The sequence below is a fragment of the Vigna radiata genome, chromosome 3 (assembly GCF_000741045.1).
Source record: "Vigna radiata var. radiata cultivar VC1973A chromosome 3, Vradiata_ver6, whole genome shotgun sequence".
In the NCBI taxonomy this organism is placed as follows: Eukaryota; Viridiplantae; Streptophyta; class Magnoliopsida; order Fabales; family Fabaceae; genus Vigna; species Vigna radiata.
In genome coordinates this window covers 902,367-922,527 of record NC_028353.1, presented here as the reverse complement: position 1 = coordinate 922,527, position 20,161 = coordinate 902,367, and the positions used below count along the sequence as shown (strand labels likewise).

The 20,161-nt window shown below is 33.7% G+C and overlaps 1 protein-coding gene across 1 annotated transcript; it reads right to left on the bottom strand.

The window, feature by feature from the left end:
* Positions 1–1,073: 1,073 nt before the first annotated feature.
* On the bottom strand, positions 1,074–14,191 carry LOC106757629 (protein HUA2-LIKE 2). The gene is made up of 11 exons (XM_014640346.2): positions 13,729–14,191; positions 12,973–13,049; positions 6,608–8,584; positions 5,314–5,767; positions 3,741–3,849; positions 3,481–3,593; positions 3,179–3,363; positions 2,593–3,103; positions 2,046–2,481; positions 1,756–1,923; positions 1,074–1,624 (listed from the first exon to the last, which is right to left on the bottom strand). Exons 1-11 carry the CDS (start codon positions 13,849–13,851, stop codon positions 1,599–1,601), a joined length of 4,179 nt encoding a protein of 1,392 aa, XP_014495832.1. The 5' UTR covers positions 13,852–14,191; the 3' UTR covers positions 1,074–1,598.
* Positions 14,192–20,161: the final 5,970 nt, after the last annotated feature.

Below are 20,161 nucleotides of genomic sequence, written 5' to 3'. Positions count from 1 at the left end.
ACAAAAACCATTCCTTTAATGAGTATTTGAGGATCTGGAGGCATTTTGTTTTTGAACTCAATAACCTTTGAAAATGAGGAGCTGTCCATTTGAACTACAAATTGATGCCCTCTCAAATGAAAATCAAACTTCTTTATGCCATTTTTTACTGCCAATGCTTCTTTGAAGGTGGTGTGATAATGCGTTTCTACTTCTTTGAATTGACCACTAGCACGCCCACAATAGTATTTCTTATTTTTCTTTTCTTCAATGAATATTGCTCCCCAGTAATGGTCACTAGAATCTGTTTGAAGAATACTTTTCCCATTTCCATAAATTTTTAAGGCTGGTGGAACTTGGGCAATCTTTTTCAGTTCTTGAATGGCTAGTAGGATTTGGGCAAGTTCCCAAGGAGGAGGATCCTTTTTTTAACATGTTGGACAAGAGACTCCTGTATCTTGCAGCACGAAGGATAAAGCCTTTGATAGATAAAACCTACTTGTAGGAGATCAAGATAAAACTATTTCGTTTGTCACCAGCCATGGCTTTACACTGTTTAAGTCATTAGCGGTTTAATATCTTTATAAAGCATATATAATGTTACTTTCGATTTAAGCCTACAAAAGTTCCCCACTTACTGAGCAACTGGCATAAATGACATCCAGTCACCTCTTCGTAAGGAATGGATCTCATCTTGTGCAATTCTTAATCTCATCATTCATGCAACATCTCAAATATCAAAATTTAAAGGAATGACTGAGATATAATGCGAGCTTTTTTTAAAACTGCAGAGGATCTTTTTTTATTCAATTTTAAAAGCAAATACATATTTCTTCACTTCTAAGAAAGCTTTTCCAATGTTCAAGAGGGTAACAGCTAGGCATGCCCTCCATGAGACGGTACACTTGCGTAGTTGCACATACCAACAACATTAATCAAGTCTAACAAGGCATGGAGAGGGTAGAAATGGCCCCAGACATTTGAATTTAAGGCCAAGGTTTTATCATTAGACATCAAATTACAGGCTGCAGAGTACTCCCACTGAGTGCATAACAAAAAGAAATTTCTGAGAAATAAATAAATAAAGCCAATACTCAAGTAGAATACAGCTAACTCATCTTAGTTACCGAAGGGGAGTTTTTTCTATATTATGAAAACAATTTCAGGAAACAGCCCTTGAACAAATTTTGTATTTTTGATCACCAACATTAAGAGCTTCCTTGAAATAAATTATATAATCTGCAACAAAAGAATTTGATAAATTGACAGCCTAGAGATAAGCTACAGTTCTCCAACGACTGTACAGAGACTCTTCTTCCTGCTCTGCATTCTGCAGAAGAGGCTGCAATATATATGTTTATATACAAATCTAGCAAATTGTGACCATATTCTGTGCAGTTTCCGCGGAACTCTATAAAGATTTTTTCTTCCATGTACAGAAAGATGGAATCAAGACCACCTCTTCTAAACAAAAGCAGGACCCACGCCAAAATGTGGGTAGTATCTAAACATTCAATGAGTGAATTATAGGTAACAATGGTTACTAATTAGTGAAGGATAACAAACAAGCCTCCGAATAGACAGAAGCATGCCGACCTCCATTTATTGGTAATTTCTCTTCACCTGGGCTGCCAAAAACTTGGGCCTGAAACATAATTATCATAAACCTCAATTCAAAATTACACGTAATATTTAAGAATTCCAATAACATATGTACATCAGATAATAAAGATGTTTTAGAGATTGATGAAAATCTGTCAGAGGGGGGGTATATACCTCGGTTTGCTACTGGAATTGCATCTTCATAGTGAGGTCTAAAAGGCAAGGAGTCCCTGTAATTCAGTGCTGGGGGAGGAAATCTCCATCCATGACCCGGAAAACAGGCAGGTTCACTTGGATGACAACCATAAGGAGCAGTCACACCTCTATCATGATACCACGGACCTGAAAGCAGAAATCCCAAGAAAGATAATATTACTAATACATATACAACCAAATAAAACCACGGCATGCCTGCAACCTTCACCTCAAAATTGACAATCCAAAAGCATACTTGGCAATCTTACCATAAGAAGGAGGAACATTCCATATCTCTTGGTAATCACATGAAGGAGGTTTTAATCTCTCATGATTTTCATAACCAAATTCTCTCTTCATACTGGGAACAAAGTGGTAATCATTGGAATAGGGAAGGGGTGGCAGAACCTCCCTTTGAGACTTCATACGATGTTCCCCATGAACAAAAGAAAACTGATTAGATGGCACATGGTGAGGTGGAGGTATCGAGTAACATTTATTATGCATAGTACCACCATCAGCGTTCCTGGAAATTTCGGTTGATTGTATAGGGAGAGTGTTGAAAGAGCAAGTAGACGCCTGCATCTGCATTGGCTTGTCTCTACATTCATGGACAGTATACTGCATTGCCTCACTGGCAGGTTGACCATTTCTTGGTTCAACAAAGGGCTGAGCCATAGGATGCAGTGCATTGACTTTCACGGTCTGCAAAAAGAAGCAAAGTCCAAGTAGAAAGGAAAAGGTTATGACATCAGTTGTCACATGCTGCAACTTGTTACAGAGTTTAGAAAAAACAAGAAAAAGTGTAAACCATACCAGTGAATCTTCAAAACCTTTTGAATCAACCGCAACATGAAATTGATCAGAGGTAGCTGATGTGAGCTGTGCAGTAGATGGGGGTGCAGGTAGAGGAACAGGAGGAGGAGGAGGAGGAGGAGGAGGAGGTGGTGGAGGAGAAGGAGGTGGTGGTGGTGGTGGTGGTGGAGATGAAGGTGGTGGTGGGGATGATGGTTGCACATCTTGTGGCAAAAGAGGAGCAAATGACGTAAGATTCTTCTCAAACTCTGGGACATTTACTCTATCAACATTACAAATTGAATTTAATTCAATATCAACAGAGGGAGCCACATCTTCCATTTCTAGCTCACCATCGACATCTTCCAACACATGCCTCCGTTTTTCAATTGCATGAGCCATTTCTTGCACTTCATGTGTTTCAGAATCATGCTCAGGAGTAACAGCCTCAAACTCCCCTCCATCAGAATCACTTCCTCCGTCTTCAAGCATTCGGGGCATGCAAAATCCAGGTAGCTGAAAACTTGAGTTGCTGCAAGACCAAATGCAACTTGAGTTAACACGCTTAAAGAAGTAGGAGAAAAGCAGAGTCAATAATGCATCACACCTTCCATATTCATCAAGCATGCCCTCCATGTCTCTGACAGGGTCATCAAAAGGCCTGTCTCTTCTTAATGAACGGCGTGAGAACACACCTGCAGAAGCTGAAGTGCTATATGAGTCTATTTCCCGCATATGATGCCGAATAATGGGTTCTGGAAGGATTTTTCTCTCCAACCATAGCCTTAATACCTACATAATTGGGAGGAAAAGTTAACAAGGATAATGACCCAAAAAAATATTTCAAAGGGAAGACTTGAGAACATCTCGGATTAACTTCAGTAAACAGGAAAAAACTCATTAACTTGCCTTAAGACACTGACGACGATTTTCTTTTGCAGCATTTCCAGGAGGTGCAACTGCAGACAATAGACGTGGCAGCACTGCTTTCATGACGGATGGATACATTCCACCAATGTCTCCTGGAAAATAAATATATTTTCAACATTAACAGATACTAATACCATGAGTTCTGTTATGATTACATCATCAACAGATACATGTGCACATGTTCTATTGGTTGTGCTTGTAAGATTCAAGAAGAAACAACAATTGAAAAAGAAAAATACCTTTCAACCCTCGAGAACATTGAGCAATAGAATCAACAAGAAAAAACAGATCCACCCTCCGATGCAGGCTCGTCTCAATTTCCAGATTACGAACAAGAATTTCAACCACCTAGAATACATCCCCAAAGCCCAGCCCCCCGAAAAATGCATATATCATTAAGACAAGTTTTTAATTCCCATCATGGTAAGATTTAATTCTAAACATATTGGTTCAAACTTATTTAAGCAAGGACAAATAAAACTAGACTGGAATGCCAAAAGCGAGATGAATGATGCCCAAGTGAAAAAAATGATGAAATAATTTAGAAGACTGTCCAAAAGAAGAGAGCATTAATCTAAAACCATCAAGCAATTTATTCTTCAATAATTTAGGGAAAGAAAAAGGTTTTACAGGCACAAGACAATCTTCAAGATCCAAGCATGCCCAATGAAACTGACTCCAATATTTTGGTTATCACAAAACCAAATGTTTCCTCCTAAAGAAATCCAAATTCTACCAGGAGATTTGTATCCAAAATGTCATAATTATAATCCACAAACACGAATAAGTTCAATTCAGCCTTCTATTCGTCCCTGCTCATAATCACCGCTGAGCAGAATAGGTAGACTTGCCATGGGGAACTGTAAAATTGGTGGAATCAGAGAGCTTTCCAAGTTTGCATGGATCACGTTTAATGTGCCAACTTTCACTAGTGAGTCAAGTTTCTTTTTTTTTTTTTCATTTTGGGCTTTTTGTAATCCTAAGCCCATAAAACCTAATCCCCAAAACAACTTTTCTGTAACCCCAACACTAATAACATAGGGAAACACCTTCACTGACCTGACATCCCTGCATCTTGTTCAATCCCTAGGACAAAATCTGGTTCTCTCTCACCCAAGCCCCAAAATCGTTGCATGAACCACTGCAACCAGAGCTCTTCTCTGGCATCCTTGAGGTTGTCCAAAGAAATAAAGATCTCTTGAGTGATTATGATTGGATGATCTTTTTTAGAGGTCTAGTCTAGGTTTTCAAGTGTAGTGTTTTGCACTAGTAGTCACTTGGTTGGTACTACAACCGTATTTTAAGCAGCTCTGTTTGATGTTTATGACTTGTGAGTTTTTTGTATGCGGTTTAGTCATTGACTTTCATATGCATATATATGAAGATTATACATTGCAGAATATTACACTTCATGTTACAACTCATCGATTTGTGTATTTGTATCCCCTTTTCCAGTCTAGATTGAATCTCGAGTTTAACCACCTTGTTTTTATACATCCTGAACCTCTAAAAAACATAAAAAGAGCAAAGAAAACCAAGCTCACATTGAAGAACAAGAAAGCAAAGGCCTTGAAAGGCACACAGACTATGAAAAGCTTTCTTTTGTGTATACAACGGCAGCACCACACCATCAAGATTTAAACCTATGCCCCTATACAAACTATCCCAACCCTCCACTATTAAGCCCGTCTTATTGGGTTCCCTTGACTGAAGTAAAACTAATATAATCAAAAAAGCATTAGCAGTTCAATGGTCAAACATGTCCTATTGAAATGGAAGTAAATAAAAATCTACAAAGCACCATCACATTACCTTAGTTGCAATGCCAAACTTTGCACAGTCAATAGCAATGCGTGTTGCTCGACCAATACTTTCCTTTGTCCTTGTCAATGTCCCAAGCATTGCTTCAAAGTACAACAAAGCGGCATCTCCTGCTTCAGTTGACTTGCCCACAGATCTTGATCGTTCATTTGCCACAATCCCATCTTTCCATCCATCAGTAGGACCCGATAAAGTGTTTTTTTGGTGTACATCAGGGCTACAACTTCCATTTTGAAGGATATTACTACTGTCTGATGTAGAAATATTGCAGACTGATGTTGTGTTTGGAGGTGAACCAGGTGGAAGGCAGACTCTGCCATCAGTCAAAGATGGGCTTGACACAATCCCTAAATTACCCTTTTCACCTGAATAATCATTTGATATTGAAACAGAATTCATATCCTCCTCTTGTCCTTTAAATTTCACTTCTTTAACAACCTCATGCCTGAAAAGAAATAATAACACAAGATTTATTGAATTGGAAGAAATGCACCATACAATACTTTCATCACACAATTGTTCTCTTTTCATTTACTAGCATTACCTTTAACAGATTGATTAAAATATGTTTATCATATGACCCCCAGTGATTGAATTTCATTGACCCCAATCAAAAGGATGTACAACAGAAGGGTGACAAGTTTACCCAATAGCGCTGTTTGTGGAAATGGATAGAAGAACAAGCTGGGGAAGGTGGCAGTCAACTAATGGAAAGGGTAAGGTGGAAGATTCACCACACAACACGTGGAAAGTGATGAGGAAAGGGCAAGCATATAGGGAGACATTATGCATGAAAATCAAATGGATTATACTAGATACATGAGGGCTTAAAATTATTTCATTGAGAGCGGTATTCTCTTTTCTGTTTTTCCTGAGTAAGGAAAATAACTCAACTCGTGTTCTTAGTTTCAGTGCTATAGGTAGGTGCTTACTTTCTCTTCTTAATCAGAAGTTGTACCAACTAAAAATTTAGGCTGGAAAACAACTATTTGCACAAGTATGATCAAAACAAGGAATGCAAAGGTTCATCCTGTCAAATTTCATAATGATCAATAATAGCATAACAGAGAAAGGAAAGCATGAAGTTTGTGACTGTTATAACTTCTTCAACATTTGGTTGAGCAATATTTGAAACTCAATGCTTCAGTGTAGACTGAAAACAGCTTGTTTAGAGCTTCACTCAGGCTAAAATTTTAGCCTCTCCAAAACAAAAATTCTTTAAAGAAATAAAAAAGCAAATCTGCATAAATAATTAAAGTAAACTGTACAAGCTAAAATAACTTACGTGTCATTAATTTTTTTGCTGTCACCAACTACTTGCTTCACATCCTCACAAACAACCACCACATTCTGGGGCACGTTAATTCCGTTTTGAGGTAATAATTTATCACTTTCACTGGCCCCAAACACAGGATCAAGACTTATTCCGTCATGCTCTAATGTATCTGATGCATCTGAATGGTTCAAAGGCCTGATGTTGCCATCACAATTTGGTAACAAGGATGGAACTGGTGAATCTTGATTGCTCCCAACTTGGCAATATTTCATATCAGGATTAGGAGAAATTTTGCCATGTAAGTGAATTTGAGAAACTATTTTGGAAGGAAAACAAACAACAGAATCACTAAGATCTTCACCAACTTGCTGTCTATCACCAGGGATGGCATCCTTCCCGATTTCATTGTCGTACTTGGCCAACTGCTCATCCACTTCTATAGATGACTCATTCTCTATGGAAATAATTGTATTTGAACGAGCTGAGAAACTACATACACTAACATGAGAAGAATCAATGCCACAAGAATCCAACCTTTGAAGGTCTAAATCGTTACCTCCTTCATTATTATCAGTCATACAAGGACATTTCTTGATAGTAGATATACAGCACCTACCAGTTGATGCCACTATAGAGGATGATGATTCCATGCAGGCTTTACCATCTTCAGCAGCATTGGCAGACATTGCTTCCAAAGCACGATGGATACGTTTAGATGGAGGCAGAGCAGCTTCATCATTTACAGAAAAGCCAATCATTTGGTCTTTCTTAATTTTACAAATATGAGAACCATTTTCTGAACATGGAGCTTTTAAGTTGGAAGGAGAAATATTAACCAAAGCTTCTTTCAAGACTAATGAGCCTACTTCAGTATGGCTACCATTTTCACAATTTGAGGATGTGGTTAGCTGATGTGGTGAGTCAGTAATATCTTCGTCGCCACTCTTCACCTGGACTTCTATAGTGCTATTGTGTTCTGCCTCTGTTGATGATTTATTCATTCTAACTCTGGCTCGTTTCACCAAGGGCAAGTGTTCATCTCCATCTTGGTCTGGGCATCTCTCTTTTGAATTTTCACTCATATTCAGCAAAGTTTGACTGGCATTCAGTGCACCAGCATCATTAGTTTCTTTCTTCCTATTTGGTCTTCTTTTCTTCTTGCTGATTATAGTCTTTATTTCTAGATCAAGACCTTTGTTCAAATCATCTTCACCTTCAGGGCACTCAAAAGGCTCAGACTGTTCAAGTTTTAAATTACAATCTATTCTACTCCCCTCATTTAAAGTAAAGGCATCAGAATTTATAGTAATAATTTCAGAACCATTATCCTCCATGCTAAGATTTGAGGCAAATGCAAGTGAATCAGTATCATCGCAACCTAAGATATTAGGAGATTTCCTGGTATGTTTACACCTTCGTATATCCATATTCAGAATTGCATCAGCTAATACATAGTCATCACTATTACCATCACCGATATTTTCACCATCATTACAAGGTACAACAAAGGCTTGGACCTGTAATGTGCTTCTAATCCTTCGAGCTGGTTCATTTCTCAGGGTAATTGGAAAAGGTGATTTTACAGTTGCAGTCACAGTAGCATTATCAGTAGGTTCATCCAATGATGCCTCTACATTATCCGACTCATTCCTCAATTCAACAGCATCCTCAGCTGCACAAACTACCTCAGGTATGCCAATCACACAATTTGAAGATTCCTTTTGTGAATCAATTGCCAAAGGAGCCTTGATCTCATCCTTTGACCATAGGTTTGCAGATGGATCAAGTGGATTTGATAAATTTGCAATGGCAACTTCACCATCAGAACTAGTGTCATCATCTAGATTATCACTCTTCAATTTTTCATAACTTTCAATAATCTCCTTTACCGCACGTGCGAAATCAGCACCCCTTCCTGGACGTTTGGCAAGAGATTGTTTCTTATCTTCAGTAAATGCTTCTACATCGGTAGGATTACAGAATGCTCTGAAAAACCAAATCACATTCCAAACTAAGACAACTTTCAAGCTGTATAAATATAAGCCTTGTGCAAGGGGAAATAATTAAAGGTTGAGAGAGATTCCACAACACAACACAGTTATGAAGTCTTACAGTTAGCTTAAAAATAAATTATATTCAAAACAATCTACATTCAGTCAATGGAATCATCAACTAAGAAATAGAAATTAAAATTTCAACACCTAACTTATTATTCTTCCCTTTCAAGTTGGTGTAAGTCACTTCCTTCCATGATTAAGTATGGATGTAGAATGATTTAATCAATATTAACTCACATCATACCTTATTTAATCATAAGGAATCTAGTTCGTATATTTCCTCAGATCTAATAACTACGTAGAAACTTGTCATCTATCAACAAGTATGCAGAAATTTGAACCTTATTTCTAGTTACCAATTATCTTTAAGTATAGGAGAGTGCCTATACTCAAATATGGGAAAATTATTACAGCACATCTTATCATAGCCTTTACAGGGACTCAAGGCACTCAGGTGCAACCATCCTTCCTTTTTTTCCTTAGCCCAATGCCCCCATCAGTGCAACAGCCTATTCTATAGAACCCTTTAAAACAAATAGTCCAATTACAGCCTCGTAAATTTGAGGACAGCTGTACAACTGGATGGCAAAAATTATATAACATTGGACAAGATTGGTGCTAATTTTAAATGGGAAGCAGAGGCTTTGCATCTCTGTGACAATCCACCTTAGAGTAACAATGAGAACGTAGAGCATACATTCATCACAACCAGTAGCTGAACTCAGTGCAGATTGAGTTATCTCGGAATTTTATGCAACTTGAGACATCAAAATATGAGACATGTCTAAAACCTTATTTGAAAGCTCAGAATGTGGCTATAATCTGAGTTAAGGCAAGACTTGTTCATACCAAACTAAGTAACCTTTCTGCCACATCCAATTTCATGTAAGAATGGTTTGTGGCAGGAGACAAAGCTGGAATCAGACTTTTAAGTGGGAAGAAGAGCTTGAGTTTTGAATTCATATGGCTGGTCTAAGCATACAAATATACTGGATAGAATACCCCTGCCTCTCAATCCAACACTGATTCAGCTCTCACTAATGCAGAGAGAAAACAATAAAAATGGTATAGACCAAAACCAAGCAAAAGCCCTGAACCAAGACAATTTATGGTATAGTTATACCAACAGAACATCAGGGAAATTAAACTGGTTAAAACAGAGACAGAGTAAAGCTAACTCAACAGCAGCCAAGAAAAGGAAGTGACACCTTCAAATTCCTACTTTCAACAGAAAGAAAAGCTACAAAACTGTCTTTAAATTTTAACATCCGCTTAAGCTCTGTTGTTCATTCTGTTAAGGGTACAATTCAAGTAATTACTAGGTTCTCTCAACAAACCTTCTCATATACTGAATTCTCTGCCTCACATGCCACGATCCACAATCACTCTAAAGAAAGTATTGTGCTAATAATGTAAAAGTGACTAGTCATGTAACTTAATACATTTCCAGTAACTATTTAAAGATTAATAATCCAATTCCAATGACATAACCCATATATTCAGCTGTAAATAGCGACTCGCTCCTCACAAATTTTTAAAATCTACAAGCCCAATTTTAATAATTACTCCATCTTTGCTGCTGACCAAAAGTCCAAGACTGTTAAGGGGGGAAAAATAATGAACTCTTGTCAACACTTACATCGAAAAATGTCATTCTGATCCAAAAACTATGATTCTAGTGAATTTCAGGAAACATCACCAGGTAGGGACAACGACTGGATACATTAATCAACTACATTATCTTGAGAGGGCAAGTATTTACCATCACATAGATTGTGTCAGAGAGTTCTCAGCTATCCATTACTTGTCCTGCCTATAAAATCTCATATTTAGTGTTAATGAATTGTGGTTAAAGCATTTTTAGTTTAGTCCATTTGAAGAAATCTACGCTTCCTGCTTTGCCTGAGAGTTTGGACTTTAAACACATTGCATTGTGAATCTTGCAAGTATGGAAAAGCATCAGAGTGCATATTTCCTGTTTTCAGAAAAATTTCAAGAACACTCTTTTCTTTTATGCATACAAATGTGTGAAACAATCCCATTTCGTCTTGGCTTTTTGGTTTCTACTAGAGCTATGGAATACTCATTTTTTGGGTTCCAACAATTACTTCTAAAAAACTTAATGGTAAAAGTTATTTATCTTAGTGTGCTTGTATTGAATTTTGGTTTCTTGGCTAAGGTTTTGATGATCAACTGGAAAAAAGACAGCAGTGAAATATCATCAAGTGTTGAACAGTGAAAGAAGTTCAACTAGCAATTTTGTGCTCTGTTGTAGCAACCTATTGAACCTAATATATTATGGACCCTCAAAACATGTAAATCCTTTTGGAAGAAGGCTTAGAAGATCTTCTCAAATGACATTCAGAGACTTCATGATTTTGTACATAAACTGCCATCTCTCAAATAGACAAAACATAAGATGACATCTTTAATTGTTGAATGTCAATCTACTTTGAGGAGTTAAAGACAAAAAATTGTTACTCTTGCCATGGCTTTCCTAACAAGACAAAAAATATCTTCACATCCAAAACAATTGAACCAAAGTTTCCTAATGAAGAATAGCAAGAATATTTGACGTTAAAATCCAGCAGTCAAGCACAATCTTCCACACATCCCAATTTCTCAAAAATCTATATATCTCACAATCCATAGAAAGTCAAAATCTAAGGATAATTGACTCACACACTTTTGATCATATTTATGTTAATACCTCCTTGTTCTCTTCTAATTCTTCTCCTAAATGTATTCATCTCATAACCTTAGCCAACAAATCCAAAGTTGTTTCTCAAGAAGTTGGTCAAGTTTCCTTTTCTCATTTAAATAAAAATTTGTTGTATTTATTCTTGTATCCCCTTTAGCCGTATCCCTTTAAGTCAATTAACTAAGTCATAATTTGTTGTCACATTTGAAATCAATTCATTTGCTTAAACAGGAGCATGTATGGATTGACTGATTGGCAAAGGACATGTGTGTAGAGGATTGTCCTATTTTGGGATCAGATCAACTGTGTCTTGTTTTGCCTGACCTTCTCCTAAATTTTTGCATGCTTGTTTAGGTTATCCACACTTCTCAAAATTAAAACAAAATGGCTCCTAAACATAGTAAACTTAAAGTCTTAAATCAATACAGAAAACATGTCAGATCCTTTTTCCCAAGCAATAAATCAATATGTAAATATGTTTTTTTCTAGTCATTCACTCCGACATTAGTGACCAATATTTTGTTACCTTATCGATCAATATTGCAATTGTACTTGGGGTTATTTAATGAAAGAATGTTCTGAATTTTTGTCTACGTTTATATCTTTCTTAAGTGAAATAAAAAATAATAATAATTTGGACAAGTTATCAAAACATTCATAAATGATAATGCAAAAGAGTATTTTCTTCTAATTTTACAACTATTTGAGCTCACATAGAATTTTACATCAATTCACTTGTCCTAATACATCTCAGCAAAATGGTGTAACAGAAAGAAAAAATAGACACTTAATTGAAATACTTGGTGCAAGTGTACTACATCACGAGGGTGGTATTATTCTTAGGACATGTTTTCTTATGAATAGAATACCTTCTTCGTCTCTTGATAATAAAATTCCTCGTAAATCAACTAAATAGAGAACCACAAAAAGTTCCAAATTAGTTTTAATAACCATAAGAATAAGTAGTAACAGGGCTGAAGGAAAGATTACAGGGTGAATTTAGCAAGAAAAAATATTTTGAGGATGCCAAAAGAAAACATAAAATCCATAGAGCCAAAAGAATCTAAAATGAAGAACAGAAGGAAAATTATTACAGAAAAAAAAAAAAAAAAAACACACTGAGGACCAAGCAGAAACCAAAACATTTCATATCCGAGCATTCACAGTCACGAAGCCTAACTCGCAATCCAGTATATAAACATTTCTACCCACAAAAACACCATAAGCAGAACTCTAAAATAATAAGTCATACCACATCACATCATATATATTACTATCGTAGGTTGTTGATAGGGTTCATTTGGCTAAATTTTGAGATTTAAGACTTTGAAGAGTCAATTTTTGCATGAATTGATTTAGGGAAAATCTGTGTTTATGTTTTAAAATCTTATTTCCAGTAAACACTGAGAGAATTAAAATTGAACAAGAATACCACAATTAAACCGTACAGAATCCCTAGGTCAAACAAGATATGAACCATGTCACATCATACTTATACCATTGAAAACAACTTGGTTTGAAATTTCATCATTTATATTCATTCCCTTATCAAACATGAACACCATATGCATACCAATAGCAATTCAATCATGTGAGACATGGATTTGAATACACACATTTGTTGGGTTCCAAAGAAGTAAACAAATACTTTCTTCCGATCAGCAGAGTAACCCCACTTCCGCGGCTCATCCACCTGCCCCAAAAATAAAAGACAACTTAATCAGCAAATAAAATTATCATAAAATACAAACCAAACCAGGAGGAAAATTGCCCAACTGTCCATAACAAACGTATAAGCTGTAAAGGACAGCAGAAAATGCAAAAGTAAAGCTCTGAATTGTTTAACAACGGCCCCTGGTCTCTTACCCTCTTCATATTTGTTCCTAACCAAATTCCGGTAGCCTCTACACCCAACCAAGTCATTCATTAAATATTTCCACAAGATAATTATTTGATTAAGCCAGTATCCATGTACTACCAAAATTAGACAAAACAAGTAGAAACTTAAGCTAAAGGCATACTACATACATGGTCAGACCCAAAAGATTTTAATAAAATACATAAATAAAAACATCCGAATTAATTGAAACAAAAACAGGCAACCACTTACACATAACTTAAGCTAAGACAAACTAGATAATCAAGGTCAGACCCCAAAACTTCAATAAAATTCAATATACACTTTAAAACAAAACACCACCCAAATTAATCGATTCGCACACTTCCACTGCACCACAATTCACCAAAGGAGAACCAACAAAATACGCACTCCAAGGGGGGGGGGGGGGGCGGTGCTGTGTTATTCTGGACCGAAAAACACAATCAATCCGAAAACTCAAGCATTTACTTAACAATTAGCAGGAAGCACTCACCTTCGCAGGCCAAACAGGGAACCCCTTAACCTTAGCAAGCACGAGATCGCCGACCTTAAACCGACTGCAAGCGGCGGCAGCCGCCGCCGCCTTTTTTCCGCTCTTTCTCCGACTAGGCGGCATGGCAAGAAGCAGCTCTGGATTCGCTCCGAATCGGAGCGTAAAAGAAAACGGCGAAGGAACTTAGGTGAAGGATCGAAGGAGCTGGCAGGGTTGGGAATTGGCAAAGAGAATTAGCAGGCATTGGGAATGGAGAAAACCCTAATCAGGAAGATATTTTGAGAGAGAGTGAAAACCATGAGATAAGAAAAGAGAGAAGAGTTTGGTTTGGTAAGTCTGGGCAAAGAATAGAAGAAGGTGCTGCTTGTACTGGTGCGGTGGTGGCTTAGTTTAGGGTGCGCAAGGTTCTGGGTATATGCATTCACACACTCCGTGAAGTGCGCTAATGTGCACCCGGTGCGCTCACTGTAAAATGAACTAAATAAACCCTCTGCCACGTCACCGCTCCCTCAAATAAACCTTAATTTAATCTCGGTACTATAAAAATTCTAATCTCTTTTTTTGTGAAATCAGCCCTTATAGTCAACTAATCTTGAGTCTACCACTGTATACTATCGTAAATAAAATTACATATTTTTTAATTTTTTTAAAAAGATCACTTTTATTTTCAAACTTTATTATTGCTACGAGAAATAAAAGCATTGTTTGTAATAATTTTATTACTTAGTATGATTAAAAAAAAGCTTAGGATACAGTAGTTACTATTCAAATACACATTGCTAATGAATCAACTTGCTAGTCTTTTTTTAATACATCACATTTATTTTTAAATTTTGTTCCACTCAAATGAATTATTACGAAAAACATTTTTTCCCTGCAAAAGAAGTTGTTATTATTTAATATAATAAAAAAAATTATGATATAGGGGATGAAATTTAAATACATAATGCTGATGAACATTCTCAATTGTAACTTTTGTATATCTTCAATTTTAAAAGTTTATTTCTTTCTTTCTTCCCTTTGTTACACTTTAGTTAATCATTTGACATTGTTATTACATGTTTGGATAAAAATGTTAATATGTTCAAATATACAAAATCCATTTTGATTGGGTTAGTTAAGAAAAAATTCAACTTAAATTCATACTATTTTTTATATCTGAATACTTTACTTTAGGTCTTTAAATTTTGAATAATTGTGTTTTTTGAGTTGAAATTTAATTTAGAACAAATAATTACAAGTAAAATAAATAATTTATTTTTTATATAAACTTAAGATGGATGATGTTGATACAAAGATAAATTAGTCATAATATCTTGATTTTTATGTTGGTATTATGTTTTCTTTAAACACAATATAGATGTGTAAAATTGAGTGAGAACATTTTCTAACTTTTTGGTTGATGTATTGTTTTAAAATATATCAAATTTGATGTTTATGTTAAGATGTTTGGTTGGAAATCTCATATCGACTAAAGATAAGGTCAATTTATAATATATAAGTGAGGTGCAATCTTCACCTTACAAACCGATTTTGTAGGGTTGAATTAGACTTAAAACTCACTTTCTACTATGGTATCAGAGCCATGATTATGAAATTGATGTGAATAAAAATATATTTTGTATTTAAATTATTAAAGTTGCATTGAAATGATTGAATGGTGATATTTGAATTATGATTATATTGATATTAAGAATTTATTTGAAAATTATATTTGTCAAATATTTTAAGAACAAATTTTTTAAAACAGATTACGTGAAGTTGATCTTTTATTTCTCAAATAAAAAAGATTTCACTTAAGTGAAAAATATACTTTAAATTCAATCTTTACTTTTGATCATATTTTAGTTTAAACAAAATATTTTTTATTCATTAAAAAATAGAATTGTATCTCAATCTTTATTTTTGGTTAAACTTTTGCTAAAACAAATAAGATTTCACTAAAAGAGTTAAAAAATATTTTTTTAACTCTTAATTGTGAATATACATGTAAGTATAATATTAATTTGTATATTTAACTCATTTGTAGTTTTATTTAAAAAGTTATATTATATGAAAAAGGAAGTTATGTTATATGAAAAAGGGATATTGAGAATATAAATTTTAGAGTCACAAATTTGGGATAATATATATATATATATATATATATATATATATATATATATATATATATATATATATATATATATATTATTTAAGTTGTATATTAAGTAATGACATGTGTGTTATAATGATATTTTTTTTAATGGTAAAAAACATAAATTAATATATTGAATGGTGAGAAATTAATGTTGTGTTCATTTTTTTTTTGTGATATTATTTACACAAATAAGAATTTAAAAATGAGAGTGACTTGTTAAGTCAAATGTGGAAGGAGGTGTAAGACTTGCAAACAATAAGGAATGTAAGATATGCAAGAATGTATTCAATAAATTGAAGAAAAATTATCTAATTTAACTTTAGATATAAACCGACATATGACAGAAGTGAATTTTAATGTCAACTTAATTCTCCACAAATGAGATAATTAATAGGACTTTACTCGCATAATTGTATCGTCATACTTTTTCTACATTTTAGTAATTTTAATTATATTTTATTAAAGCTTTTTCTTATTGTCATTTTAACTTACTGCTCTTCAAGTTGGGTGGATTCTAGAATAAGGGACGCATTGGATGAAGCAAATGTTTAAGAAGATGAATGTGTACTATTGTTGACTGACAACTTGTAGCTTTTAAACATCAAAGTGTCCTCCTTATTGAGAGAAACAACCTAATTGGTGGAACCCCTTCATATCAATATATAGGAGAGCAAATTTCCAAGTCACTAACAACAATGAACATTCAAAATGACAATATATTCAAGAAGTGTTGCCACTCTTTTTTCACATCCACCCCATACAAGCATACAATGAAGATGCCGACACAATATCATTGGAATAAGTTTTCTACTCTTGGTTCGAGTATAACCCACTTTTAGTTAAGTATTTTGGCCACTCCCTGCATCCCTACACAAGATGTTTAACATGAGTTTAGCCTCTATATGATCTATCCATAAACAATTGTCTCGACCAAGTTTACCCACTTTTGGTTGAGTATACAACCACTCTTGACACCTGAGTATAACCCACTAGTTATGAGTATTTTAGTTCTCTCTAAAACTTACAACAAATCCATTACAAGATACACACAGAGGTACATGTGTTTAACTCTCAACGAGAGAATATGTTTACAATTACAATTTGACACTTGTATAGTTAAAGACTCAAGTTACTCTTCTAGAGAGGATGAGTATAATGATATGCAATCTTGTAACTTTGAGGTTGCTTCCTTTGCTGAAAAGTATAAGACAATGTAAGTTTGAAGAGCAGCAGTACTGATCTTCAATCTTCATGCTTGTGCTTGCTTTTTTTTCTCTTCTCTAGTGAGGTTGTTCATTTGATTAGAGAAGCATTAGACGATGTAAACGTGAAGAGCAATAAGACGAAAACTTGCTCTTTTTATCTTTTATTTTCTTCTTCAATGAAGTTGTTTTCTTTGATTGAAGAGCTACATACGAAGTAGGCAATGAGCAGCAACATTGTTGATCATTCAGCTGATCTTGATTTGTACGCTCATTCTCTTCTCTATTCCCTTTGGATATAAGAGCTTTACACGATGTGCACGAGCTTAGTGAGCAATAACATGAGTGTTCTATACATATTCTCTTTATTTTCTTCTCTTCTTTTCACTATGCTTTCAACTTCATTCTTCTTTTTTCCTTCATTTCATTTCAACCTCAACTGATTCAACTCATTTCCTTTCTCCTTTTATTTTCTTTTTCCCAACTCAGGCATAATACTTTATCACTCTATTTTTCTTTTCTTCATCTCTCTTCTTTGATTCATATTAAAAGCACAAGACATTATAGACTTGAAGATTAGACAAGATAGAATGCTGATTTTTCGTGAGCATATTCTCTCTCTCTCTCTCTTTTTCTTCTTTACTTTTATTTTATTTTTCACATTTTCTATATTTCTGTTTTAACCATCCTTTTACATTTTTCTCAAGAGCAACAACTTTATTCTCTTCAATTGATCTTCTTTATATAGGTCCTTTTGAAAGATGATTGTTGGATGCTGAGTTGATTTTCTATAAGATTGGGTAGCTTTTAGGTGAGAGGTCAAACTGTTGTCTTTTCATCAGAGGTATAGCACTTTATTGGAGTATTCATTGAATAGTGGATTGTACGCCTCTGTCAAAGTAAAGGTCTTCAAGAGATTTATTCCATAATGTTTTTTGCCTCTCTCACCGACTTTATCAACATGTGTAAATGATTTGATTAATCTTTTGTGTATTCTTGTTTTGCACACAAGTAAGGACAAGGTATGCAAGCAAAATAATATTTTACTATACATGCATTAAATGTCTTGAACGTTTATAACCTTTATATTGCTTGTTGAAAACATATTGTCATATGTCTTGCTAGTAATTAATGCATTCATTCAAGTATATCATTTAAGAAGAGTTGGACGATGTATAACTCTTTTGACAATAGATGACACAATACATTAAACTCTTATGAAAGGTTGTTTTAAATGAATATTTTAGCGCGTTTTTCATTAGACAATATTCTTATGTGATACTTTCGTTTATAACATTGCTTTTGATGCAAGACATTTAAGCTTCAATGTTATTACAATTCTCAATAAGGGATATTTTAGCTTGAGAGTTCAAGAGTGTATTATATTGTTTTGCATATATATCCATAAGATGTCTCTTACATTAGAACTTTTATATAGATTTTTCTTATTGATTAGACGTTTCGTGTAAACAATGTATTAGACGACATGGACTTTAGAAAAATGTTGTTGTGCATGTTCATATCATGAGAAAAGAGTATATTAACATTTGGACAATATACGTTTCTCATATAAAGCCTAAGGTTTTGACTTGTCTTGAACAAGTGTTTAGATGTTATACGTCAATGAAACATTTTATTTTTTTTAAAAGGATATTTCATTTAATGTTTATTACTAAACTTTAAAATTTAGATAACTAGAGGGTCTAATATCTTTAAATAATATTATATATATATATATATATATATATATACTTGTGAGATTATTAATTATATTATAAATTCTGTATATTATATATAGGAGGTTTACATTGACTTATAATTTTTCATACTCAAGATGAATTAAAAGATGTTTGATAGAAATTCAACTAAAGTTCTAAGTGATATAATATAGATACTTTCTTCATGGGGAAAGAGATAAGAAAGTTGTGGTGATCCTCCTTATCTGAATTTGGCATTATAGTTGTTATTCATGTGGTTTGCTTTAATTTAAAAGAAAATACATCAAAATAAAATATAAAAATTGTATGCACTGCGGTTTTGAATGTAAACTAATATTCTAACTAACCTAATCAATTATTTGCCTGATTTAAATAATTTTTTGTGGTTTATAATTTTTGTAATTGAAAATTCCCATGGTCTTTTAAATTAAATTTTTATAAAAATATTACATAAATAACAATATTCTATTTGTTCTTATGGTCTTCTAATATTATATATTTACTTGTTGATACAATAAACAAGTACGCAACATAAGTAAGTGCACAAAAATAAAAAAAATATCAAAATTTGCATCAAATAGTGCTTTTTTTTATGTAAATCTTTTATTTTTATTTTTAAAAAGGAATACATTAGGTTTTGACTTGAAACCAAAACCTCAAATAATATATAAAGTTTCCAAAACAATGTAACATTCAACTATTCCAATAAAAAAAAATTATAATCTAACTATAAACAAGATAATAACTTAAAACTATTTTTTATATGAGAAATGCTATCATTGTTCTCTTATTTTAATGATGTGATGTGTTTGATTATTAAAGACCTTTTAAACATTTAATTTGAGATAGAAATTTAACTAGGAAATGTGAGATAGGCTGTGAATTTAACTTCCCTACAAATACTAGAGAAATATAAGATTGATTTAAACTTCAATTTTATTATAATCATCCTTAAACTTTATTTCACCGTATAATGTCAATACTCATAGTTATTGTCTTATTATTTTGTTACAGTTAAATTTTCACATATTAATAATATGAACACAGATATAAGTGATTTTTTATTAATGTTTTATGTTTGCAAAATTATTTAGAATAAAAACTAATAAGTTGTTGAGATTTAAAATAATTGTTGAGATTTCCTGAGTTTAACCCAAATAATCGAGAAGCTATACACAAAATGTAATTTTTAAGAATTGATTGAAATAAAGTTGAAATTAAGATATTCATGTGACAAGTTTAAGTATCAAAAGGTAAAAATTTAAATTTTAGGATATTTCTTTGTAAAGATAGCAAAATTTAAAGATCAACTATAGGTAGTGATAACTTTGTATGTATCTATTTACAGAACAGGGTAAAGTTTAAAGGATTTA

Bases quoted from the DNA above. Each gene is read 5' to 3' on its own strand.
- LOC106757629 (XM_014640346.2), bottom strand. From the start codon at position 13,851: ATGCCGCCTAGTCGGAGAAAGAGCGGAAAAAAGGCGGCGGCGGCTGCC. The intron at 5,768-6,607 runs GTAAGTTATTTT...ATTTCTTTTCAG, and splicing joins AGCAAAAAAATTAATGACAC to GCATGAGGTTGTTAAAGAAG. The intron at 1,625-1,755 runs GTATATACCCCC...ATTATGTTTCAG, and splicing joins AATTCCAGTAGCAAACCGAG to GCCCAAGTTTTTGGCAGCCC.